The sequence below is a fragment of the Amia ocellicauda genome, chromosome 10 (genome assembly GCF_036373705.1).
Source record: "Amia ocellicauda isolate fAmiCal2 chromosome 10, fAmiCal2.hap1, whole genome shotgun sequence".
Classification (NCBI taxonomy): domain Eukaryota; kingdom Metazoa; phylum Chordata; class Actinopteri; order Amiiformes; family Amiidae; genus Amia; species Amia ocellicauda.
Window position 1 is genome coordinate 3,319,929 of NC_089859.1, and position 26,992 is coordinate 3,346,920.

A 26,992-nucleotide genomic window follows, 5' to 3' on the forward strand; every position below is an offset into this window, starting at 1 on the left:
TTGTCTGTCTCAGAACTGAGCAGAACAAGCACCGAGTGTTTCAGACATGCAGTGAAAGATGTATGCTTTCTGTAAAACCTGTAGCCTTCACTGCTGTCCACCCCTATTTCATCACTGCGGATACAGGCTTCAGAAGTGAATAATGAGTGAAAATAAATATAGGGACATATGAGTAATAAGCCACACTGCGCTTTGACATGCTCTCTAACGCACAGACAGACGACCTCTTCAATAAAATAAAACACACTTAAAAATGGTCAACAATGTGTGCGATTGTTTCTGCAGATCATTACTGGCAGCCGATGTATGGACATTGTCTTTGGTGCTTCAGAGGTTAAACTGAGCCTTTTGGCTGCTATTCACATAAAACTGCTTCAACAGATCAGGGAAGGAAAGCGTGATCTAGAATAGAAACAGCGGATTGACTTTGGCCGACTCTCGCCTCCTGTTCAACCGACACCGAGGCCGGAGCGACAGCAGAGACGCAGCCCTTTCCAGCCGGGCCTCTGCTGGGAACCAAGTGCGGACTGGGAGTATTTAATTTCTTTTTGGGGAAGCATTGCAGAGAATATACAAGCGAGTGTGAGGGGCTGCAGGGAATTCACTGGCCAACTGGATTCTGGGAACAAATATTTGTTATCCAGACTCGTCCTATTCGTAATGATTTCCTCCTCAAGGTCAACGGTTTCGGTTCAAGGAACAGAACCAGGAGCGTTTGAGGAGTCGCTGGTTTACAAGAGTCGAGTTTGGGTGCGGAAACAACTAACAATATGTTTGCAGAAACGGCACTTTCTGACATTACAAAATTGCATGCCCCCCCAATACACACACACATAATTAGAAATGATTTTTGGACACTGTGACTTTAAAACTGTCAATATCATATTGCATCTCACTATATTGATCGTGTTGCGATCCTGTTTTGTTTTGTTTTTGCTTAATCAGATAAATTAGGAGAAAGATGAGCTCTGCTAATTGAAGGTTGTGATATTTGAAAAGGCAGTAGCTTTAACTTCTCAAAGTTCACTATTAGGCGACGATCACGAGGAAAACAAAGCATACAAATGCCACGACTTCACCCTCTAACGATACATCTGCCAATTACTGACAGCAGAACCGTGCCACTTCAGATCGTAAGGCCAAATAAATCGATCAATGAGTCTCTCTTACCCGTTAGTTAACTGTTCATCTGTTATTACTACTATTTTGAGAACGGTTCCATCGCAGACTACGACATGAATACAGTGAAATCAATGTTAATAAGGCGAGATTACTACATATACAGTGTGTCCAGTAAACACGCATAGTTTACAAATGACATTTAGCCTCAGCTTTGGCAAAACGCACACAAATTTTGTTTTGCAAGTAAAGGGATATAATTAACTCAAGCCTCCATATGTTATCAACTGCTAACAGACACTGGCCTTCAATTGGCTTCAATAGGACTGCTTGATTAAGAGAAAAATAAGAAGCGCACACTTCATTCCTGCAGCCGGACAACATGAAACAGAGACACACAGACGCACAGCCAGACGAAGATATTAAACACATTGTAAGTGTCTCCCGCAACACAGTACCTTGGAAGGGGGGGGTGCTGTTATGTTAACAGCCAGAAGAATTAACCTGGATTATCTGTGCATCTTTTAAAATAAAATAAAGATGTACAAGATTAGCTACAATAAAACATGAGCTGCACTGACTCAGTAATCCATCTTTAATCAGCAGTGGAGTCTAATCAGTCTCACACTTACATTTTCAGGCATCCATTTCAAATGTTTAAAATAATCCTGTGGACCCCAGGGACCCACTGGTGTCTCAGTCCCTTAGTAATCACAACCACTTTACTTGTTATTTAAAGCAGTGTGTGTGGGGGTGGACTATACAACAACAACACAACCTTGTTCATCTCAAAGTGTGGTTCGCAGGGAGAGCGAACACTTCCTGTTACACTTCCTGGTCCGATTCTCTCAGAGCCCATTAATGGATATCGCATGATGTCACTGGCACAGTTTATACGGGGTGTCTGTATCTATCTGTTATCAGACCCAATTGCCTATAAAATGCATACATCTAATGGCATAAACCCTGTTTGTTTACAGCCCTGGCAGTGATTTATACCCAGGCGACAGCATGGCTGTGAACTAGAAGCCATTTTCAGAAGCCGTCATAAACATCAAGCGCTTACTGGAGTCGTACTGAGGTTTAAAGAAAGAGTCGGGAGCTGAAGGTTAGCTCACAAAGGATGAGAAATAAGTGAAAGACCAGGCACATTTCACCGGCACGTTCAAGTGGAGCAATAACCCCCAAACAGCACAGCACGCCGACTGGAATCAATTTGAGAGGTGGATGCTGAATTATCAAACATTCGAAATGTGTCAAACGGAAACGCCGAGCTGTAATAGTCTGAAGACAACTTTGTAAAGTGTGAGAACAGCTGTGTGGTTTGTTTTAGTATTCTCAGTATTTCTCTCTCAATCTGTTACTACAGTCAACAATAGATTAAATGATAATCTCGTTACTCTCGATTGTAACATTTGCGTCGAGAAAACTCTGTGGCTGGTGAACTACAAGGGCAGCAGGACGCACTGATCTCACCGACGTTTCCTTCAGCTTCGCCGCTATCTTAAGATCTCCAACTCGGTGCGGATGACTTCAGATCTGCCATTTAAAGTGGAGATAAAGCGCCTTTGATGGCGAACGTGGGGAAATGTCATGGCGAGCCTTGATCCCGACAGGAGGCTCCCCGAACGGACGGACTTCGCTAATTTCCGAAGACAAATCGCCGGCTCCCAGAAGCGGCCCCCGAGTCTGCCTCTATATTTTATTTATGTAAAAGTGATGGATGCTTAACTCTGAGGAATGGGGCTTTAACTCGCCTTGTGTTCGAATGACACCGGCAATTTATTCTTTATTTTTTCTCCCAGATTGACAGCCGTGGGACCAAACAGGCAGCAGGAAGGCCAATAGATGCCAATAAAATTTATGGAGGGCTCAAACTACTGAATAAGATTTCGGTGAGGCGGGGAGCGCGAGGCGGCCTCACCGGGTCGGGGCTCGTTATTGGGAGGAATTGAATTGCTTCTGTAAGTTACTGTGGGCAAAACAGTCTGAAAGTGTATTTGGGAGAGGGGAAAGATCAGCCCAGAGACAAGTTAACGTTTGTAACAGTGCGTCTAAATGATTTCATAGGACAGGCCTCCACACTTTGCTCATGCCTCGACAACAATACCAGGAGAATAAGACATGTTTTTATAATGAGTTTTTAACATCGTCTTTGTCCCGTTAAGTGGAGAAAACGTTACAAATTGACCTACTATCCAACATACCTGTTTTACTAGAGGACAACTGTTCTGAATGTAAAACAAAATATAAAAGTAAAACTTCTTTTCATGCGACACCTAAAAGCTCTTTCCACAATCTGCTGTTTTTATAATCCGGCAGAAAACAGAACTTATTTATTTTGAAGAACAAAGCGTCCTTTTATCTGTGCGAGGGAATTAAATCGCTCACACTGCCATTGAGAGGCTGAACCGGTGAATGCCACCCCCCATCACCCTCTCTACTCCAAAGCATCGTGAAGTGCCACTCTACATAAAGTGTGTAACTGCTTGGCAGTCGTTTAAACCGGTCCCCGGCGCTCGGCGCGGGAGATAACCTGAAAGGCCGGCTTTGTCGTGAATGTGGAGCAGGAGAAACCGCGTAACGAAGCCTGCCCCGATAATTATCTCGCTCTGATTTCCATCCCCGCGATCCAAGGTTGTCCGAGTCAACATATTTAATGGGCTTTCTTTGCAGATGTGCTTTGCGGCTCTGCGGGGAAATGACATCATGCTCCATGGTCCAGCTACTCCGCCGACCTCCCTTCAACACCGAAACATCACAGCTCTGGCGGTTTATGGCTCACTGCAGGCCACGGCTACCCCCAACTCTATTGAAAACCCATCAGGGCATGGATTTTTTTTCCCTATTACCACCTTCGCAACCTGAAAGCGACTTTCCACCATTAGCTTAGCAAACTCCCAGGAGTCATAAACCAGTGAGCTCGTCGGGAGACGTTTCTCGTCTTCCTAAAACACTACTGCTGTATACGGATAAGCTTTCATTCTTGAATCATGTTTGCTTTCTAAACCCTGGGCGTGTCATTTAAAAGTCCCGTTTGAGATTAAATGGATTTCCAACATTTCCACCCCAAGCCACCCTCGTCCTGGTGCTCTCGCTCCAGGCCCGCCTGCCCGCCCGTCCGTCCGTCTCTGCCACACACAGCTGAACTGCCGTTTGGTAGGGATGCTCCTCTGGGAACGGCGAGGGCTTGAAGGACTGGAGGCGGCTGGCTGTAATTGGCGCTCGATTAGATGCGTTTGTATCGGCGCTGTGGTGGGAGACGGGATCAAAGAGCAGCTCATTACGTGGCATCAAGAAAATTATCACTCGATCCAAAACATGCTTCACAGGACCTGCCACTGCCGTTCCCCCGAGGAGAGACACCACCTCTGTGGGTTTCGGAGGCACGGCGACTCCTCTCAGAGCCTAATTGTGCTTGTCTGTTATAACTAATACAAGTTAAAAAGGAGCAATATCCGACTAACTGCTGCTGCCCACTCAGTGCCTGCTCTGCCAAGTCACATTAAGGGCTTAATTCCTCTGAATATGCCTAATGCCTCAGAGGTACAGCTCTCTCCAGGTACACCACAAACCAGCTGTACCTGGGGGGGATTTGCACTCTCCAAAATAATATACATCTGTATTGATCAAAAGGAGTGTTCAATAATTGAAGCAGTATGTTGTTTTTTTGGATCGTTTACCTCACAAATGTGGTTCTTTTAGCCAGAATGAGGGAGATGGGGGGGAAAAATAAATGAAACTCACTCCTTTCTCCCCAAGTGTGCGAGAACTACAAGTCATCTAACCCCCCCACCCCCACAGTGGAGACTGACAGAGCAGGACACAATGCCACGGAGCATTCAGCTGCCCCACTGCCATGCCCATCTCACTAGCAGCTCAAAGGCTGATAAGCCTCCTTTCAGAGGCCCCTTCAGCCCTGTTTACATGATCGAGGGAGTGAAGTGGCCGACAGTTGCTGTCTGGGGAGCTCCGGCACGACAACATAGACAACGCACAACGGCGCACAGCCCAGACCTGCGGCGCACAGGGAGCGCATCCCGGGGAATCTCCAAGAGCAACAAGCAAGACTGAGGATCTGTTTTGAAGAGTCTTCATAACACACCTCAGACACGACTGACACTCACTCTCACTCTCTCTCTCTCTCTCACTCTCTCTCTCACTCTCAGTGCGACGGAAGATTAAAACAAAGCATCCGCAGCACAATTAAAATAAACACACAAACAATAAATAAATAAAAGACATTCAAAGGCTGGCCGATCTTTTCAAGAGAGGCTTTTGTGGATAAGCAGACCTGTCTCCACACCCCTTGTCCATTTGTTCACACAACTTCAGAGGGGCTTCCCAGAGTGATCTTATCTGTCAGGGACGGGGGAGAATTAATCTACGCTCTAATAGATGATGACAGCAGGTCTGGCTGCATTGTGGCCGTGTATTCACTCCTGCCGTTCGCCCGCTGGGTTTCTCTCAATCCGAACGGGTCAGATTTAAGTCCCCTTCTCTCTGCTCTGGATTTAAGGCGACCAAAGAGGGTGGCCAAGTCTGAACGTCTCCTCATCCAGTCTTTTATCTCCCTAAGAGCTCGATTACAGGCGTGACATGCTGCTAAGTGATTTTTGCTGACTGGACCTTTGCTGAGACCCGTGAGCTTTTAAAAGGGGCCAGTTAGACACAGATAAAAGGATTGGAGTGGACAATGAGCGAAATAACCGCTTAAGCTGATTTTATTTTTTAACTTTCTTGGACAAAGACAAAAAAATAAACTCCTGGCATTTACCATCAACTGCATTCATGTTTGCAATTAGATTAAAAATCAAAAGCATATGCCATACCCATATTGTTGGCACAAATAAAGCCTAAAAAAAACAATATGGTTTCCTGGAATGAATATGCTTCCTATAACCAAAACAGCCGTTCTGGGAATGTCTGTGGAGTTAATAACTTCTCCATCAGATCAGAGGAATGAATCAGGACATTTTCGGGCATTCTTCAAACCTGTGGCAACAGGCGCCGCTGGTGGTGTCACTCCTCTCACCACACACTGTGCGTGGCTGACGGAGCGTCTTGCTGCCGCTGGTGCCCAGCAGTTCCCGCTCCCGTCCTGTGGCACCGAATCACATCTCGTTCCTGCTCCATTCGCTCGCTCCCCCATCCGCACGCCCCTTCACTTCACTACAGTGCCATTGCGGCGACTCCGGGGCGACCAGCGCAGCTCGATCTAATTGGCAACACGTGGTGCGGTGCCAGTCTGCCGTCTGGGATGAAAACTAATACAGTGCAACAAAACATGTGGGACGTCTGGCACCGGACAGGGCACCAGCCATCGCCAGCATCCAGCAAATGATGATGCGAAAACAGGTCGGATTACAATTAAACACTCAGGGCCCGTGTCTGTGTCTGCAGCGCAACAGAGCTCAGGCACCGATAACTCCAGATAAACAGGCACGATTATAGCAATACAATCAGGGGCGTGTTTAGTAAAAAGACCCATTTCTATCACAAAACGGAATTAGAAACCTCATCCATGAGTACAAAATAGCTACAGATCAGCTATATGGGAACCTGACTTTAAACCGGTATGTGATTGAATTAGATATTGAAGTTCTCATCATAAATCACTAGTACTGTAGTTTGCAATTGTACAGATTTACCATTTGTTGTTTTGACACGTTTCAACAGCATTTAGTTTAGGCCTGTGACATCATGCGGGTCCTTTACTGGTCCTGCAGGTATCAATGGCCCTATTCTTTTGTCTTGTTTTCCAAAACACAGAGGTGCGAGCACTTCCCTCATTTCTGTTTCAATAAAAGTCAGTCAATGTGATTAAAACGTGACAAAGGTGTTAATTCAATTACAATTCTGAGATTTGCAGACAACTCCTTTGCCTAGAGGAATGAGTGTCTAGACATCTTCGTACAGTGTCTAAAATAATGCACTTTTAATTTATCCATGGTTCACACGTCTTGTTTATGGGAATGTGAGAAAAATGTAAATGCTTCTGTGCAAGTTTTAGCACCTGGTTTGAAAAAGCAGAGGTCAGACTGAGCACAGACAATCTTTCAAAACCTTTATGCTTCTCTGGCCCAGTCCTCCGCACACAGAGACAGATGTAAATGGTCTCAGACACTACTCAGAGTGTGTATTCACCATTACCCAACTTTCCTACGATTGAAAGATTCTCAAGTAACTCACTGCATGGTGCTGAAATGGTCCATTTAGACACAACTGTACAAACCTCGGTCTCACAGCTGTCCGGCGCCTAAAACAACACCAGGGGCCATTTTTGGCAAACAGGGCCTGTATCAACGACTGCCGTGCCATGAGCAGCTGGATCAATGTGCCGAGCCTCGATACACACCAGAGACGCACACTCCACCAGCAGTCAAGCACTGGCACATAAAACTTCAAAACAGCAGCATTTACTCAGGCAGGGAAACAAAGTATCGTTGTTTGTTAGAATGAAGCCTATAAAAGGAGCATGCTTTCAGTTTTAATACCCAGTAAAGTAAGATTAACTTTTTTTAAATCAGGCTTTTAGCATAAAGCTGATAGATATTATGAACCACTGCCGTTTAAGCATTTAGAGACTAGTATAAGGAACTAAATTTGAATAGCTGCCTGATAAATCACAAACACACTTGTGTCACAATGCCTCTATTCTACTTACTAGGCAAATCTTATTCTTGCACCAGCACGGTCCCTTTAACGGGCCACTGTTTTTCATTTACTGTAAACAGGCCCGTTCCCAACAATGCAACACCGCATTTTTAAGCCGCAACATCCTCTTCAGAGAAGATCTGGCAGGATCAAACTTTTTAACAGTGAATCCATTCATGCAGCTGTCAGTCTGAGGTTACCGTTTACATCTGACAAGAAGTGCTCGACAAGACCCCACAGTTCAGCGCTCATTAGAAACAGACGTGTCAAACGTGGGATTCATTCTTGATCAGGAATCAATTTTTATACAGACCGAACCACTGCAGAGTGACCTTTATTCCCTCGTCCGCTGGACAGCTGATGTTCATAATCGCACAAGAAGCAGTTACTGATTAAGTGAAATACCATTAATGCAAAGAACAAGAGCCAACTAATGGACAGACAAGTGAACATGGGAGCCCTACATTTAACCTTAACGCTCATGTTTTAGCTTCAGTAACGAATGTCCGTGTATAAATCAAACCACATTAAATAATGAACACTCAGTGATGTAGTTGGCCAGCTGTCAATCGCTGTGCAAAAGCCATTAATCAATCTCAGTAACCTATCAATCATCCTATCAAGGGCAACATTTTAACATTAAACCATAAAATCCTGATGTATCGTGTGAAACAAAACACAACGTATCGCTGGGAAACGCTGTTATATATTCCCCTTAAAAATCTGCATAGAGAGCAGTTTGTTTTTAAACCTTCACTACCAATTAAAAAAAAACATGTATTTTTCTTTCTTTCCCATATTCAGCAAAACATATGATAGAAAAATATTAAACTGTGGGGTGCACAGTTAAGAAAGGAGCACTTCTAAATTTGGAAAGGGCTCTTTACGGTCTGGTGCGATGGTACATGGACCATTAACGATTCAAGCTGATTTCAGAGGAGAGTATTTGGCCCTGGCCAACAGAAGGCTATCTGTACTCTTGTGTATGTGCGGGACACCACAATTATTTCCATCTAGCTTATGAATCATATTTTATCATGCATTTATTCTATGTTTTCTTATCTTGGCTCTGTTGTGCTTCCTCACACAGGAGAGAGAGGACAGCCTGGATTAAAGAAACCAAAACGGTCCCAAATCTGGTCCATGTGTCTGCAGGGCTGGGTTGTGTGTTTTTCCACATGCCCAAAAGGTGTCCTCACACGCCATGCCCCCCCACCAGACCTCGAGGATCTCAAACGCTCCGCTGAGGAAAAATTAACCCGGCAATTTTCATTCCTCCTCCCCAGCGCATGAGAAACGTCTCCAAAGAACCAGGTCCAAATGTTGCGGCTTGAGCTGCGGCGCTTCAAAGCCCGCACTACATCCTTCAGATTAGAATCAGATGTTTCTGTTCTGATGTGACCTGTTATTCAACTCCCATGTGCGTCTCCGGGGCCCGAGGACAGACCTGCAGACAGACACGTCTCTCGGGATGCAGGACACACCCCAGATCGCCAGAGATGACCTCAAACGAAACCGCAAGGTGTGCCAACACAGCATCACCATAAAATACCTGCAATCCGAGGTCCTCTGTTCATTAATATATACAGCACAGCCTACTCTCATTAGACACCAGATATCTCTCTCTTTTTTCTGCTCTTTAATGAAGATTCAGATACGTCCCCGATGGATGGGATCGTTCATCAAAATGAGAGTCCAGTCCTCAGTGCTTTGCAACACAGCACCGCCAGACAACAGTCGAGCATTTTTCAGTCAGTTTTCTTTTCCCCTCTTGAGAACGTTGCAGTGATTTCTCCTACTGTAATCTTTTACGCATTATAACTGAAGTCACACAATCCTCTACAATTATTTGCATTACCTGAGACGCTTTGTACACTCTGCAGATTGTGATTGCAGGCATATCGCACTATTAGGCACGGCAAGTGACACAGATATCCAGTGCAATCATGCGCTTACAAACCCCCGACACTCAGCTAAGGTCTGTTATTCTGGGCTGCAGACATTAAGGGTAACCATTCAATTTGCCGCAGACACGGGGTCTCTGCATGTTGGAGGGGCTTCTCGCCACGATGGGTGATATCACTGCGCTTGTTCGCAGGAGACTGGAGTCGGCTGTTCGCAGGGGTTTTTTTTATCCAGCGCGCCCCCGTGCCAATTTGCATTCCAGGGAAGACTCTCTATCCAGGCCAATTAGAGTGGCATCGCAGCCACCAGTGTGACAGACTCGTACAGCTCACTTGACATCGTCTGATTAATGCGCAGTAAGAAGAGCTGCGCGGAGGGGAATCTCACTGCTCTGTGTGTGAGGGGTCTGGGTCTGTGCATCAGGACTGGAGCAGAGACACATGCAAACTACGACAGTATAAGTGTCAGTGCATCTGCTCGTGACACAAGAACCAGTAACTACACAGCTTGGGTTGCGTTGGCTTTTCTCTCCCCCACCACCATCTAACACAAATGCACAGAACAGAGTAGCACGGCATTGTCTTTTCCAGCGCTTTTCCGTCTTCCTAATTAAACTATACTCTTCTGATAAACTGCGTTGGGTGATTTTAATTCCTATGCGGTCAAACAAAAGGTGGCCCGGGTTTCAGACGTACACGATGCATCAAAGAGAACCAAAGTCAATGGACTGCTAACAAAAAGGTTTAATTGCCCCGGTACTCCAGGCCAAAGAATTCCAGATCTTCAGGGTAGCATAAAATTAAGTAGACAACCCTGTGATATGAGCTAAATACTTTGAGAGATTATGGAGTCAATAAATGCCACCATGACTGGAGAACGGACCAAATTATCTGATAAGCCCTTTGACTGTTGCAGCTGGATACAGTTTTATAAACACAACCTGTATCGTTTTTAAATCTTGAATCGATGTGTCCAGTAGGGAACAGTAATTCGGTCTATTTAACTAATACCTCGTTAGAGATGAACTTGAAATGCATTTCCTATGGCAAATGTAAAATGTAGGTAATGTTATAATCACAGCACTGCTTGGACTGCTTGTGCAATTGCTATGGCACAAATTCAGGATGTGTGGGGCTTGAAACATGCTTTTTGCCTGCTACCAATTTAAGCTTAAATGATCATTAAAGTGCTGACTGTAATCCAAGGAACAAGGAGATGTAAAAGGTTTAGGTTCAAAGGGATTAACGGAGGAAACACTTGTTTTTAATTTGAAGTGCAAAGTCCCTCGACAGAACTGCAAACCCGTCAATGTTTTCTAGAGTCGAAACGGCAAAGCAGTTTTGACAGAGTCTCCCGTTTGCGAATGTGCCGCCCCTGCAAAAGCAAATAGAAGTGGCTTTGGCCTGCGACCCGTAGGTTGTGAGCTTGGCCAGCGATTAAAGGTGTTAGAAAAGTCTCCTGGTGTATCTGAAGGGCTGTGGAAGGGGCCCGAGCGCCAACAAAAGCAGGAGGAGTGCTGGGTGTCACCACGGTCCAGTGGCCCAAGCTATAGCATCTGGCTAACCGATATTGTTCGGGGATCTTGGCCGTCTCCTCCGGTTCACAGTTGAGCTTCCAATGTTATATCCTGGATGGCAGCCGCTCAACCACTGAAACATTAGAATCCATTGTAATTCAAACAGAGGGAAAGAAAGAAAGGAAGGAAAAAAAAATCTTGTGTGTGGTCCCTCAGAACTATTACGCTGTTCCTTGGCTCCTCTCTTCTCTTTCTTTCTTTCCTCGTTGTTAGTTACAGCTCCAGGAACACTTCTCTGGGAAGAAGCGGCGAACACGTTTATCCGATGAGATAATGTTTTGGTTTTATTTTGCGTGTCGCGCCTCCGTTACTGATCGCACAATGCACACTTTGTGTTGGAGGACATAAGCGATGCAGAGAGCGGCTATGAAAATTAAAATCGCGAGGATAGAGAGTGATACAGGAAACTGGACCCAGATCATACATCATCTCAGGAGCATTTGTGTTGTTGTGGGAGGGTCTTTTGTGGGTTACAATGGGAACTCAGTGGCTTATTAATATTCTACTGTGATGCACCTTCTCTGCTATGTAAGGCGTGCCTGTGATGGGGGGGGGCGGCTTGTTGTTTCTCAGATATACAGTAAAGATTAATTCTCTTGCACTGCGGGATGCTGAAGGATATTTTCCAGTAATTACTGAATATTTGCCTTTGAAAAGGTTTTGTGTCGCAGCCAAGCAAACCCAGTAACATTTCGCTCTGCTAATCCCCAGTAATTTGAGCTCTGGTGCTGGTCAGCATCTCCTCCTGCAGACCGACGGTACGACAGCCAAATAATGAGGCGTCCAATGAGCTGCCATGATGCAGGCACTGAAGACATGCTTTTATAAACGCATTGAAGAACACGCTTTATAAAAAGGTGGGTGGGAATATTTAAATGATCTTTTCAGGAGAATAAAACAATCCTGCCGGACGAAAAAGCATAATGAGAAACGGCAGTAAAAGTCAGAGTCAAACCCAATATTTTCACACTAAATAATGCTTAGCCGACCAAAATCTAAATCAGTTATGAGGTCACTGGCATCGGAAGACGCAGTACGGATGCGTTTATGCTTTTCTTGGAAATGCTCTTGGAATTCTCGCACACTTGCAATTCCATAACAATAATAATAACAACAGCTATTATGATTCCAGCCTTTATCCACAGGGAGCATCAAGATAAAATCAAATGCGTGTTGAGACCAGAAGATAACTCCGACTGACAACCTCAATATCATAACAGATCTCTGGATGCTGCCGGTTTGCATACAGAGCTCAATTAGGCGCTCTGACCTCCTATTCTTGTGGGGGTTTGAGGCTGACCTTCGAGCCTGGCCCCTCTGCCACTGGTATGCCCCTACCCCTCCTCATTGCTTTCATAAACTCCAGCTGAAACTCCCAGTCCAACAGGCACCGGCCCGGCCGAGAGAGCGATGAAGTGCTCGGCTGGGCTGAGTGGCAGCTGTCACTGCGTGTCATGGTTATCCCTGGAAACTACAGGGAATTGATGCCCGGCCCGAGAAAGTGGATACGAGTCTTGCAGAGCCGTCGGGGGCTGCGGATTAGAGAAGTCCTCGTCCGCCGAGTTGGTTTTAAACACATAAACAAGCAAAAACAAAACATAAGAGACAAACAAGAAACCCCACAGCCTGACCCGAAATGGAAATGCAGACGAAGGGCTGGTCCGAGTCCAAGCAAAGACACAAGGGAGGAAAGAATGAAGCTAGAGAACATTTGCAACATTTACTAGATTGCAACCACTGCCTTCGAGGTTGGACGAGTCCCCTCCCCCAGGCTCTCTCCTTTGACCTGGTGGTCTCCGACTCCCCCCACCAAATGGCACAGAGTCTGGAATTCAGTTCAGGGGGTTATCAGCTCGACCCCCCGCTGAGATCTGCTGACCCTTGGCGTCCTGCTGATGGCAATGAGATCATCCTGAAAGACCCCATGGAAGCAGGTATGGAGAGAAGCTACACCCTGCGGAGCCTCTCAAACCCACAGATCCTTCTGGAAGTAACTTCCCAGGCGGGCAACTGGCAGATGAGCTTGTTTTTCCAGCACTTAAAGAATATTGCTTGTGCTAAACTCTTCCTACCTCAATCAGATGCCTCTTTCTTGCATCTCACTGACTAATTAACACAGATAGCTTATCTTTACAATATCAGAAGAATGATAACTATGAGAAGAGGAAACAATCTGAATGCAGTTCTTGGAAAAGGTCTGTTGAATCTACTGTCGACGGTTCTGGGATCATTTTTAGTCCCCGTTTGAAATCAGAAGAGTCTTTCACTACAGAGGAGGGATGTTCTGTCATAAGGTCAGGAATATTAATAGTTCAAACCAACGTTTCTAGCTTTCGAAACGTTTGGTGTGAAAAGAAAAAGCAATTTGTTACGCGCCAATCCCAGCTTTCATCCGCTTTCGCTCAACACTCCTTCAAGGGCAGCTGAAGTGAGTCTAATAAACATAATTATCCAACCACAGAATAACATCAACAAGCGACGGTCTCCGGCTCCTCATTTGCCTAATACGATCAAAACTGGCGTGTGAAGTAGCGTGCCCTGCAGAACACAGCCCCGGATACGCAACTCAGCGCTTCTGTTTTCAAAAGAGAGAATAACAGTCTGCTCTGCTCCACAAATCATGTGGAGTCTCACACCCAAACCTAGATCAAGTCTCTCTAAAGGCCGTGGCATTTCCACCGTCGAGACGAGATCTTGACACAAGAGCACTCAGTATAAATTGTATTTACTGTACTTTCATCCCAAGGATGTTCAAGGATGAAACGCACAAAACCTGCCAAGTGATTATCCTACGCTTGAAATCTGCACAGATACACAAGCAGAGCAGACAAGCTCACCGGCTTCAATCCTCAAAGCGTTTTGTGCGGCGAAAAAACCCTTGACACACCTGGCAGGTCTGGGTACACTAACGCTCTTAAACGAATGACCCGGCTTTGATTTCTCGAATACCTGAATGAGGACACCACTAATCGGCAAGAGAGATCACAGAGGAAGCGCTCCGGCACCCACGCTTCTCCTTTGTGGAGAGGGGGATGAATCAACAGGCCTATCACAGTCGTTTACGCAAGTCGCAATCAGAGGGGCTTCCATCACACGGAAGACGAACTGCAATTAAGTTTTGACAAAGACAATAACCGTCCAATTGGTCATCGGGGGTTTCCGGGTTCATTATCTAAGCAGCAGAGTACAAATACCACAGAGGGTGCAGAATATGCGAGTCTCAGGCAAATAAGTCTTTCACCAATGGAGACACGGCCGTTGTGTTGGACCGATGATGTCATTAGCTCTCTAAAGATAGACTGACTGGATTAAAAGGGCCCTCCGGTGTGTACTGGGGGAAACCAACTGGCTCCGTGTCCGAGTCACGGCCGGTGGGCGGCTCAGCCATGTGTGACATAACAAATGAGCCCTTCCCGACCTGCGTTGACCTCTCTGCTGGTGGGTTATGGTCTTAATGCAGCTGACCGGGCCTGACAAGAAGGATTTCTCTTTAAGAAGAAACAGAAAACTGCCTCGTTTGGAAGCACCGCGACCATCTCCAGAACAGTGTGACAGAAACCTGTTGTGAGTCTCAGCGCAATCTGTACAAGCCACTCCCATTCCCACAGATGAACAGGTCATACTTCGTGGCGATGGAGAGAAGGAGAAACAGATGCAAACAAACGGTCGGCGAATGAATTAAGCACAAATGAAATGAAATCTCAGCTGTTCGGACCCCGTCTCTGGGAGGTTCTTTGTGTAGAAAACCAGGGCAGAATCTCTACCTGTGTGTTGTATCTCAATCTCCGCTGGTCTTTCACGGACTCGCAACTAAACCCTGAAGTGAAAACACTGAGGATGAAACAGCCGCCAGGCCTCCGAGTGAGACATCGGGTCAGCCCCGCTCGGGTCAGCCTCCCATGACTGGTCGAGCGGCTCTGCTCTCGCTCTCGGCCCACGACAGAGTGAATATAAAGGGACTTACATGTGATGTAATAGTTTATATTCCGTTTGAACTCCAAGCCCATGTAGTTGGGACTGAACTCCTGGAACTTGATGGTGAACTTGATGTCCTGCTCGGGCTTATTACAGTTCACCAGCACATTGGGGTCCATGACGGTGCTGCAGGACTCGGCCTGGTCCCTCTTCACCAGGTACAGCTTGTAGTATTCGTAGGGCCGGCCGACTTCGGCCCGAGGGCAAATAATGTCCAGCTTGTCTCCGATCTCGGGGTAAATCACCAAGCCCTTCCCACTCTGAAACCTACGAAACAGAGAGAAAGGCAAAAGGATTAGAGATCTGGCCAACAAAACACAAGTCTGTTTCTACTTACCATGTTGTGTTAGCCTACTGAGGCCCGTTTTATTTTAAGTTGTCCTTGAAACGGTTCTTATCCCACTGTCTGATCTGCACACATTTTGGTCAGCGCTCAAGACAACTGCCTCATCTAGCACATACTTTGGAGGCATTTTCTCCGACCCAACTAGGCATGATTGCGATCCCCTTTGCAGAAGTTGTCGAGTGTGCACAAAAGGCTACACCCCAAATTGCTTTAAATTTAACTTAAATGCATGCCCTTGTGTCTTCTAAGTATCTGGTTCCAAGATGTAACACTACGGAAGGCTGCCAGCACAAACCACTACAGGATACTGGTGTTTTGGTAGTCAAGCGATGATGGATGGATAAAATGAAGGGAGACAATGTACCCAGTACTTATAACCGAGGGGATTAATTCATGGGGTTTGTCAAATATGGGACGCTTAATTCACAGATCTTCGGTTTATAAGCGCTCACAGAGTCCAGATAACGCAGATATGTTCGCGTGTCTCGTGTGAAATACACTCTGGCTCTGTCGTGGACTAAGAAGGGGTTCAGATTACCTGTCATGAGACCACAAATGTGAGTTCTGAAAAAAACATTCACCAAACCCGTTTAGAAACCAAATTAAACTTCCCAAAATAATAAGCAACTCAAATGCTTCCTTATTTACTCTCGGCCACAAAGAGCACGGCAATAAACGAGTGACTCATTTGCTCTCTCATGCAGGGAAGCTCTCTCTCTCTCTCTCTCTCTCTCTCTCTCGTTTCTATGAAGTGAGACACCTGTCTTTGTTCTCAGCTGCCCCCGAATGTCTCTGAGCATTGCTGAACGAAACTCTTGTGTTAATACGTTTTCCAGATTTCTCTCTTAACAAACACAACCATGAAGGAAAAATGCACATGAAATCACTTCATTGCATTAAACTATATTACACTCCTCCCTCTACGTTTAAAGCATTTTATTTATGTAAAAAGTGTGTAAACGTAGCATTTTACTATATTATATACATGCAAAGAATATACTAAATAAAAAATGCCCGTACATCTTTATCATATCAGGCAAATAATACCCAACCAGATGTTAATGGGAAATCAGCTCTATTTCATGAAAACGCTGCTTTGCTCCTGATTACACTTAATCTTCACTGGTTCAGGAGAAATGGATGATGAAAAGATTGCCCTGATGGGCAGATGGCACCCAAAGCTTCATCTTTATAATTCATTTTGATGTCTCTCTCTCTAATTCACGGCAACATGCTCCAGTGCATTTTAATTAAGGATTTAAAATCGCTGTTTACCTTTTGTTCTTTATAATTCATAAGGTCTCATTCATGCTTCCGGCAAATCCAAACTCAGCACTTAATAAAACCGCTGATGTCAACGGTCTGGCACTGGGGCGGTGCTTTGCGGAGAAGCATCACTCTTATTCGCTCTGTTGTGTAGCTCTGCGTGATAATGAAGCTAAATAAACAAGATGTGTCACGTAATTACGGTGCGATGTTTTATTTAGGAAAACGTATAGCTGGAAGTAAGACTTTTTACATTATTATTGTTTGTGTACTACATATTTATTTGAAACCAATTTAAAGGACGGGTTTGAGGAAGGCAGAGAAAAAGCCAGGGGAAGGGGGATGAAATAAATTGCATGCCAATCATCTTTTGTACGGGGCTGTCTCCTATAGATTGTATTTTGCCCGCTATGTGACTTCATTACACAGTGGATGACTAACTTAAAATATAGATATATTTTCAATTGTGGCTGCTGTCACTCTCAGACCAGGCACTCGAACGTGAACCACTTGTACCCGAGCAACAGGCTGAAGGCTTTTCAATCAATCGCCTCCACTTGTGAAGTGTCTGTTACAAAAGCCTGGTTTCTGATCTCAGGGTGACTGTTACTGTACAAGTGAAGCAGATTCATCCCTCGTTTTCACCGGGAGGTTATTTCTTATACTTTAATCAGCCACTGAGGACGGGGGGGACAGATGAGCTCCCACAATGAGTGGCATTCCCCGGTGGCACTGTCCCATCCTACAATCTCACAGAAATAATATTGTCAAAAGAAACATAAGAAACATGAGAAAGTGTCCAATCGAGAGGAGGCCATTTAACCCATCGTGCTCGTGTTGTTGTCCATTAATAACTAAGTGATCCAAGGATGCTATCCTGATTACACCCACCACCCCAACGGTCAACAGCGGCCCCAATCACACATACATCGCTTGTCCCTACGTTTGTGTGAAGGAGGCGACTTCCTCCGAGCTGTTGCTAATCGACTCTGCCCTTTTTAACTTTACACTTTCGTTCACCACCCACCTTCTCCATACTCCTTATTCATGCACCTATTAAAGCCGCAACCCCCCCACTCACACCGTGCCGAGTGTCTATAAACACATTTTAAGGTTTCCAGTCCTGTGAAATTGATTCTTTATAGTCTGTCTCACAGTGGCTTTTGAGGCGCACTGGCATCACAGAAAGCCACATCAGTGAGCATGACGGACCCCCCCCCCGCCCCCGCGCGCGCGGCAGTCTGCTTCCCAATGCTGCGCAACTGCACTTCAAGCTCCGGCAATTGATCCAGCATTTGCCCTTCTCCCTGATTACACCGTTATTGGCTCCACACCAAAGGCTTTCTTTTATTTTTTTTATATTATTTTCTCTCCTGCTAGGCTCTCGAACTTCACTGGAAGCCTTGATGTTTAACAGTAAAAAATAAATCACAAAAAGAACCAAACTTTTTACTTAAAAGGTCCATAAATGAAAACCTGCTGCTAATCTGGCTTTTATATTTCATCACACAGACCAATAACTGCCAATGTACACAACCAACACACTCAAATACAAATAGGAAGACAATACCACATACGATCAGTGCTGCAAAAGAGGAGGCACACTTTTAGACAAGAATAAACGTTTTGGTTCAAACATGTCAAGTGGGACTACGTTTGTTTAGCTTGTCAAACAGTTATAACATGACATTTTCACAAACTTCTTACACAATTGGGTATTTTACTTCCTTTACACTGTATTTTAGATTCACGAACATGAAGACTGAGGTGAAATGTTTTGCTTCACCCAATTCATTTTTCACTCAACCCATCTTTAGAAAAGGTCTTGGCGCTACATTCATCTTTGACTATTCATCAGAACAGATTTAGTTGCTTTAAGTGCTTTCTCCGTTTGCTTTACATTTGTAAAGCTTCTCAGCAATTTATATTTATATGGCGTTCTGCACTCCCTCAATTGAGCAGAGATACAGGATATGGATCTGAATAAAAGACGGGCGCCGGACTTGGACAGTGAGAACAGATTAGTTTTCAGTTTACATTTGTGTTATTCACCGGAATATGAGTTTGGAGATTTTTTTAAATTAAAATAAACCTCTTATTCTGAACCAAATGACAACATTGAACCTTGGAAGGGAGTCATACATTTTTATTCTCCTGAATCTTAAACTAAGGAACAAGGGAGAGGAAAATAAGTACTGTACGAGTAATAAAATACGCAATATTTCTTCACCACTAGCTCCCTCCTGAACATTTCTCCAGAGCCATTGTGTCCCCGTCTGATTATTCGCTCACAATGTCCTGGCGGATTACATCATTATAAAGAGAACACCTGTAATTCTTTTGCCCGGAATAATAAAAACATTAGAGGACAGGATTATTACAGAGGACGTGTCTTATAACTCTACAAAAGCTGTAATCCATATTAAAACCTCTCGGAGCTGGCGACCAAATATCTGATCTGACGATTCCTGGTTCCACAGTGTTCAGACTGAGGTCTTGGCTTGACTTTCACCCAGAAAGGGCATAAAACCGCCACTAGATTGAAAAATCGCTGTGTTTTCTTCCAAGTGTTCAAATGAGCTTGTTATACTTGAAAATAATCCTTAATGTGAGCCTCGGTTTCTTGTTCATTATAAACAATGTATGCTTGCTTATTTATTCTGCACCACCAAATGCCCCAGGGAACAGATCACCGTGACGTATTTTGACTGTGAAATTGAAAACCACCAATTAGCATGTCTCACACGGCCGTCCGGGAGACGAGAGCGATTCGTTCTGACAGCTTTTTACACAGAAATATGATTAGTTGTTGCTATTCTTTTTGTGGGCAAAGTGCTGCAGCGAAATTTAAAGCAGTAAGCATTTCCTAACAAACAGGAACAAGTTCTCCTCAGAAAGTATGACCTTCGCATACCCCGCACGAAACAGAATCAGACTTCATCGAAGCGGTCGCCGTCGGGGGGCACAGCGGAGTCGAGGGCAGGATATTGCCATTTAAAAAATGCAGGAATAATGATAGCTTAATGCGCTGGCGGTGTTTATCTGTTGTTTATGGTGTTGCCTGCTTGGGCTTGGATTGCTCTGACGTTTTAATTAACTGCAGATATTAAAATACATGTCGTCCTTGATCCGATAATGAGTGTAATAAGATACCGGAGCCTCGCCTATTGTGCGCCCGCGGATTACAATGGGAGCTGAAGTGGGGCTGATGTTTCTTGCCTTGTTTCGTTTCTGAGCTCCTTCTCCCCTTCATTGAGAGGAGCCCGTTCCCATTGTGGACGGCAGTGAAAGTGATTTCCCAGGGGGTTTAGACCGAATCGGATGCTAAGTCTTGTTTTCTTGTGTGATACAATGTCAGGGAGGCAGCAATTAAGAGGAGAGATCTATTGTTGCGTTATAATTATCACAACCAGACAGTAAACAGATATAATAACACAGGAAAGGCTGCGCACCAGAGGATGGGATTCGGTCTGTTTTGCTGCCACAACGACGAGCAGATAAACTGATTTTTAGGTGATCACAGACTGAAACTGAAGGCTCTCTCATCTGAGAGTCTCGTGTTTGAAAACATCTTCACACCTCTGAACGCCTCACCCTCGGAAAGCTTTTCTCGAGAATGATGTAGACGCAGAAACGAACGTCACATTAGGAGAATCAGAGAGCGTTACAGTAATTCAATTTCGGCGTTGTGTACCAAACTACCTGAAGAATAAAGCGAATGACAAATCACACAAATGGTTTTCTTTCTCGTATGGCTTATGTTATTTTAATGGTAGGTTGAGCGGCGGTGACCTCTTTTCAGCAAGTGTACTTTTTAATCAGAGGAGAGGAGGTGGGGGGGGGGAGGCATCGCTTGCCTTTCATGCAGAGATCTTCAATTCATTTCTCTCTCTCTCTCTCTCTCTCTCTCTCTCTCTCTCTCATTGTCACTGCTTAACAATGTGTCAGGCTTCAACACGTCCACTGAATTGTGCTCCTGTACGGACACGGCTGGATATTATCTCTCACAGATACAGCAGCTGAGAGAGACGTGCGTCTGTGTGACTGAGGGCCACATCTCAAATACCTGTCACTTAATCTTTCAGTCTCCTTTTAGTGTAATGATTATTATTATTAAACTGAACTGCCCAAATACAACACCATGACTCCTAGTATAAACCTGCTCTTAGTCTTGGTGTGATACTTTGTGCGAAGCTGTATTTGTACACATCTGTTGTCGGATCGGACACGCTCTCGAAACACAAACCCCAGGCCCCGGGTGAATCCCCCCGACCGCCCCGGGCCCAGACGCATTTCGGCTCGTCTGGATAACACTGACTCCTCTGTTCAGCTCCCCAAACCGGTTTGCTGTGTACAGCCCCGATGCTGAGGTTTCTGAAGAGCGCGATCGGGTTGCAGTGCTCAGTTTCCTTATTGTTTCGGGAGTTGTTTCTGATGGGAAAGGTGAGAAGGCCAGAGCCGGCACTGAAAACGAATTCTTCAGAGTTGGGCAAATACTGCGGCTTTGTTGTCAAACTGGCCTAAACAACGGGTTTGTCAGAGAACTAAGGGTTATATTCCCCTGCGTTCTCGCTCTCTCTCCCCCTTTCTTCTGGGTGCACCAATGCTTCCCTCCTTTCTAAGCATTGGATTAATGAAACCTAATATATGTTCCGCATTGTTTTTGAGGAGAGCGAGACAGATTTCTAAAACATTTTTTCTGAAGTTACTGCAAGATAAACTCAACACATATGGGGGCTGCAAAAAAACAGATATAAATAAATGTGCAAACAGTTTCAATCCGGTTCACTCGAGACCCTGTGCTGAACTAAGTCACAGGGACCCCTCCCTCTGTGCAGAGCTGAAACCTCTCTCAGCTGTGTTGGGCCTCAGGGGCTCCCTCTAGTGTGAACATGCGAGATGTGTGTCTGTGGTGCGGGAGTCGGGGGGGAAACACTTGTTTCAACAGGAGGACAGGGAACTACAGCCGGTTCTGTCGAGGCCTTTGAGTGACCGGGCCCTGCAATGCATTGAGACCGGCTCTGTTCAGACCTTGCTGATCGAGTGTATTCCTGTCCAGATGAGACCCAAGCCTGGCTGATAAAAGCACTCATCTAAATGGAGGCAGCACATTCTTTTTTAGATACTAGATACACAATACGTTGGAAAGCAACAAAAACACTTGTACGCCCACCCAACCCCGCGTGCATCTCAGGTGACACTCGGACATGGCGACCAGTACGTGCATCTTCCTGTGATCACCAGAAACACAGAGGTATTATGCGTGCTTTAGAAAGTAATGAATATTAATGATGGGGAATTAACATATTCCTCAGCCCGGCTCGACGCTCACACTCATTTACTCTTCCTTCTAACAAATCCTTTCATGTCTTTTCAATGGCAATTTCTGCTCAGTGGATGAACGTGATTATTACAGCTCTATCTGCTTTCAATGGAGTTTTAAATTGGTGTTATCCTCATCTGTGTGCTGCGAACATCACTACTTGATTTCTCTGTTCCCCCCTGAAATAAATCCCTTGTGTGCCGGGCATAGTCAATTTCTTACAGGCTACTCATATATATTTTTTTAAAGCAGATTTAATGTTTTGAATTGGGTTTGGATACTTGAGTCACAATTATAGTCACACCAAAAGCAGCAGGCGGTGGGGGGGGGGGGGGGGGTTCAGATTCTCATATTCAAGGACTTGCTCATACAAAACCAGTCAAAGTGAGCCTGAGAGACAGGCGACGGTGTAGCGAGTGTGGAGAGCCTGCTGTTGAGCTCATTGCACTGCGTATCGGGCGTGAAATACACTTAAAATATAGTATCACTACTATTTATTCATTCATTGGCAGACGCTCTTATCCAGGGCTGTATTACCTGCAGTTACAATTTCAAAACATGATTTTAGATTCATGAACATGAAGACTGAGGTGAAATGTTTTGCTCAAATTAAGCAACAAAGTACAATTTAAGAATTACAAAGTACAGTTGATAAACAATGCAAAGCAGACGCCTTCGTCCGCAGAGGTAACCAGCGCTTGGAAACACAAGGCCCAGTGAATCGGTGAGTAAGAGCTTCATTTGTGTGGTTTTGAAAGCTATTCTTTCAGTTTGTTTTTGCACAACTCTGAAACTAAGGGGAAGAAAGTGTGTCGATTGATCTGTGACACTGGGAGCCACAAAGCCAGGTCAGAGTGGTTCCTTTAGGAAAATAAATAGGCTCCCTGAACAGCCGACAAACCCAGCTCCACCGCGCCTGGGCCGTGTGCTGGCGACAGGCCTCCCCTCGGCCCGCGGCCCCCTGAGACTGCTATTGCTCCAACTTCACAACCAGGGAGACGTTCCCTTTTACAATCACAACACAACCAGCCACTGGGGAGTCAGTGTTTCAAACCCCCAATATCCACTGTGTTAGGGATCTGGAAGTGGAACAAAGTTAGAATAAGTGCAGTTTTGGCACAGGAAGAACATTGAAATGATATAGAAAGGCTAGGACTGAACTATATTTGATATTAATTTTATTCGAAGGCGATACTCTATTCAATGCAGAATCCAATCTCACTCTCCGTACAGGCTTCACAAAGGGTGGCGCATTTAAAAAGAGGCAGAGAAAAGAAACTGAGGGAGGTAATAACACACCACATTCAATTAATGCTATAATTCCCCATAACTTCCCGGGTCGCCTCGCATCCCGCGCCGCCCGTGGCCCGAGCCGGGAGCGATCGCGGCCGCTGGGATTGTGTTCTGCATAATGAAGCACCGCGCCTTATCTCTGCCGCGCACACGAGCGCACAGCCAGCCGGGCCGAGCCGCAGACATGCAGACTGCCGTCTTCAATCGCAGCCTCATCTCTCCGCGTTCAATAATCTGGAGTCATTACATGCACAGAGACTTACAGCACTGTGAATTAATGATTTTTATATTACCCCACCCAGATAAACCCTGCGTCCTCTTCACACCGAGGAGATGAACTTTAAAACATTAAGTCCTTACTACAGTCCTATAAATGCTACACAATACTCACCAACACTCAGGCAATTAGCGCTACTAAGATGGAAGGCTAACCCCCTTACGGAGACACTTCAGCTCCAAAGTTATGACGTGATTGTTTTAATTGGCTGCTTTACAATCACAATAAACATTTTTTCTCCCCTTCATTTCATTCAGGATGTGCATAAAAACTTTATTTCTGGGAGGCAGGGCTGGGGGTCCGAGCCCTTTGACCATCCTATCGGTCTTTGTGGGACTGAAAGTGACGTTACAAAATGGTGCCTGCCATTTTCTCCCCTTTTGATATTCCCCTCAATGACGATTTTAACTCCACGAGCCCCCGCTGGTGCCAAACATTGTTCGAACATTAGGGTGAAGATATAATCAAATAAAATGCAAATGCAGAAAAACTTTCCCACTGTGAGCAAAACTATTTAATTAAATTATGTAAAATATACCAGGTGCTGGGGCTGACGGAGGCAATATGGGTAAAGTCCTCGGCCAGAGGAGCGGGTCCACTCCGATTGTCTGGGGTTAAGGGGCCCCATTAATAAACTCGCAGAGATAAGAAGGAACTAGCCGTCTTTTGTTCCCACCTCTTCACTTATTTGGGCCTCCAACACACTTTAAGCCTGGTTTTTCACTCGCCGGTCCATTCAGGCCTCCGCCAAGACAAGGCCTCTTTCTCCCTCCGATTGGATTTACAAGATGCACCAGTGAGGCATAAACAGGTTGCCTTGGAAACGTTAGGTTTTTCTAGGGCTGCGTTTCTTTTCTTCCCCCCCTCCCTCTCTCCCTCCGACACAACAAAACAGCTCTGAAAGCAGTGCGTTTAATTCTACCTTAGTGGAGGTTTAAATGTAACCCTCGGCCCGTGCACCTGGAACATCTGTCGCTTTGTATTCCTTTTTATACCAATTATTTTCACAATTAAACAGTCCGTATGAAAGCGCTTTCTTTTCCCTCAGCAGCGGAAACTATTTCTCAGTTTGTACCAAAAAGAAAACAAATCCGCTCACAAAAGGAAAGTCTGTTCACAGCGAGGGGCCAAATAACCGGTTGCAGCTTGAAACAACTGCAAACAATGTTTAAATGTTTAAAAAATAAATAAAATGTGGATAAATATTCTGATAAAGCACCCGCATGTCCATCCCCTCTTTATTAGAGAACCCTGATGCATGAGAATACGAGAATAATAAACAAACTGAACTGGGAATGAAAAAGACCACAGCATCATAATTTCCACTTGGTTCTGAATCCTTACACAGACTTCTTTTCCCCCCAGTTTGGATTTTATTTATTTATTTAATGTTTTGCAGAAATATCTAGAGTGATTTTATGGCTTCCACTTCCCAGGCCTTTGTACAGTGCACTGCGTTAATGAGTTTTTGGCTCTAACTACTGTCGCAGATGTGAGCTAACCAACACAAAGCAACAGGGAAGCAATTAGTGTTCAGCCCCTTCTTAAACAGCGTCCACAGGCAACTGCCCCTCGGATCCACTCGGAGCGAGATACCGGGCTGCTGGGTCTGGGGGGAGTTGCCGCTGCTTCCCCAACGCACTCCGCGCCGTATGGTTTAAAGCGAACAGCTGTAGTTCATCGTACAATGAGCGGATTGCATATTAATACCCTGTACGTAGTTATACTTCAGTAGTTCACTGGTGCAATAACAATATTTCACACTAGTTGACCAGGGATTATGCTTTGGATTTTGAGTGCTCCTCAGACGGCATTTTAAATGACCTGACTTTTAAAAACATCACACTATCACTCCGTTTTTCTCACACTTGAACAAAACAAGGCAGCTTAGGAAGAAATGCACCTGAAGCAAAAACACTTTCACAATATCAAAGCAAATTCTCCTCAAAGCCGGCAGACGCATCGGCTTGTCTTTGCACAGTGGAGAGTGGAATGAGAAAAAAAAAAAAAAGTAAATTAACGCGTCTGCTTTTCATGCATAAAATATACATGTATATGTTGCAAGATTGCCTCCAGCTACGCGTGGAAACATTTGACAAAGAAGATGCACTGATGTGCGTTTCAGCTGCTACACCACTGCCTTTCTGGGGAGGTTTGAGCAAGTCACTACTTGTTCCTCTCACACTCGGCCAACAAAGTCATAAAAAGATAAGAATGAGAGACAGCTTGTTTAACTCTGAGAAAACAATGTCGTTTTCTGTGACTCCTGAGAACAGCGTAGTGTAGCTGCAGTAAAGGTCAACTGTACAGCTTCAAGAGAAGGGTTGTGTAAGCGATCGCAGCTCAATCCCAGCTACAGCCACAATTATTTCAATGAAAAAATAAAAACTGCTTTTGTACCACGCATATCCCAATTAAAAGGCAGCCCCCCTTCCGAGCGAGTCCCGATGAATCATTACTACTTGAGTAAATCATTACTACGGCTTTATGCATCTCTCAACTCAGCACATGGCATCGAACGCTGGGGAGGGGGGCTCTGATCTACACCTCCTCCTCCTTTCTTCCTCTCTGCCACAGAACACAGGATTTAGATCGACCTGAATGCGACCAATTAAAGTGTGCGTTTAGGCTTTATTTAGCCCATGCAAATGAACTTCATTCACATTTCCCCCCCCCTCCGACAACAATACTCGAGAGTAACTCGAGAGAGGGGAGAAAATAAATTCTCATGAGGGTCAGCCCCTGTTTCCCGCCCCCTCCTCCCCAACACATTCCAAGAAAGACCACAAGCACATGATTTGGCGCCCCCCCACCCCCCGCCCCCCATCGGCAGCCCAGAATGCCCTGGGCCGGGGGGGCGACACAAAGGAACGGCGGGGTGTAGGGGCAGGCTGCGCTGCCAGCCTCGACGGGCCTGGGCCCTTCAACTGTCACCATTCATATCTGGCTCTCAATGGGCCTCACGCTGGCTATGAGGTAAGGAAATATTCAAAGCCTGTTTTGTGAGCCGAGGACATCCCCCTGACAAGCACACTGCAGCCGCTGAATATAAAAGCCCATATGGGGCAAATTGTAATAAATTGATTTTTGCAACCGAAAAGCAGCATGAACAGACCGTATTTCAATTAAAATTAATAAAGTTTTTCCCACAGACAAGCTAATTTATCCCCGGTGGATTAATACGGCAAACTGGCAGGTTGGTGGATATATAGGTACTTTATTCTCCTTTCTTCCGCGGCCATAATTAGCTCGCAT

The 26,992-nt window shown here is 45.2% G+C and overlaps 1 protein-coding gene across 1 annotated transcript in view; it reads right to left on the reverse strand.

Annotated features, from left to right (window-relative positions):
- The window catches only part of efnb1 (ephrin-B1), a 75,848-nt gene that overhangs the window by 21,518 nt on the left and 27,338 nt on the right, over positions 1-26,992 (reverse strand). The window contains exon 2 of the mRNA XM_066714733.1: positions 15,222-15,499. Within this exon, the coding sequence (XP_066570830.1) occupies positions 15,222-15,499 (278 nt within the window). The remainder of the gene's footprint in view (positions 1-15,221; positions 15,500-26,992) is intronic.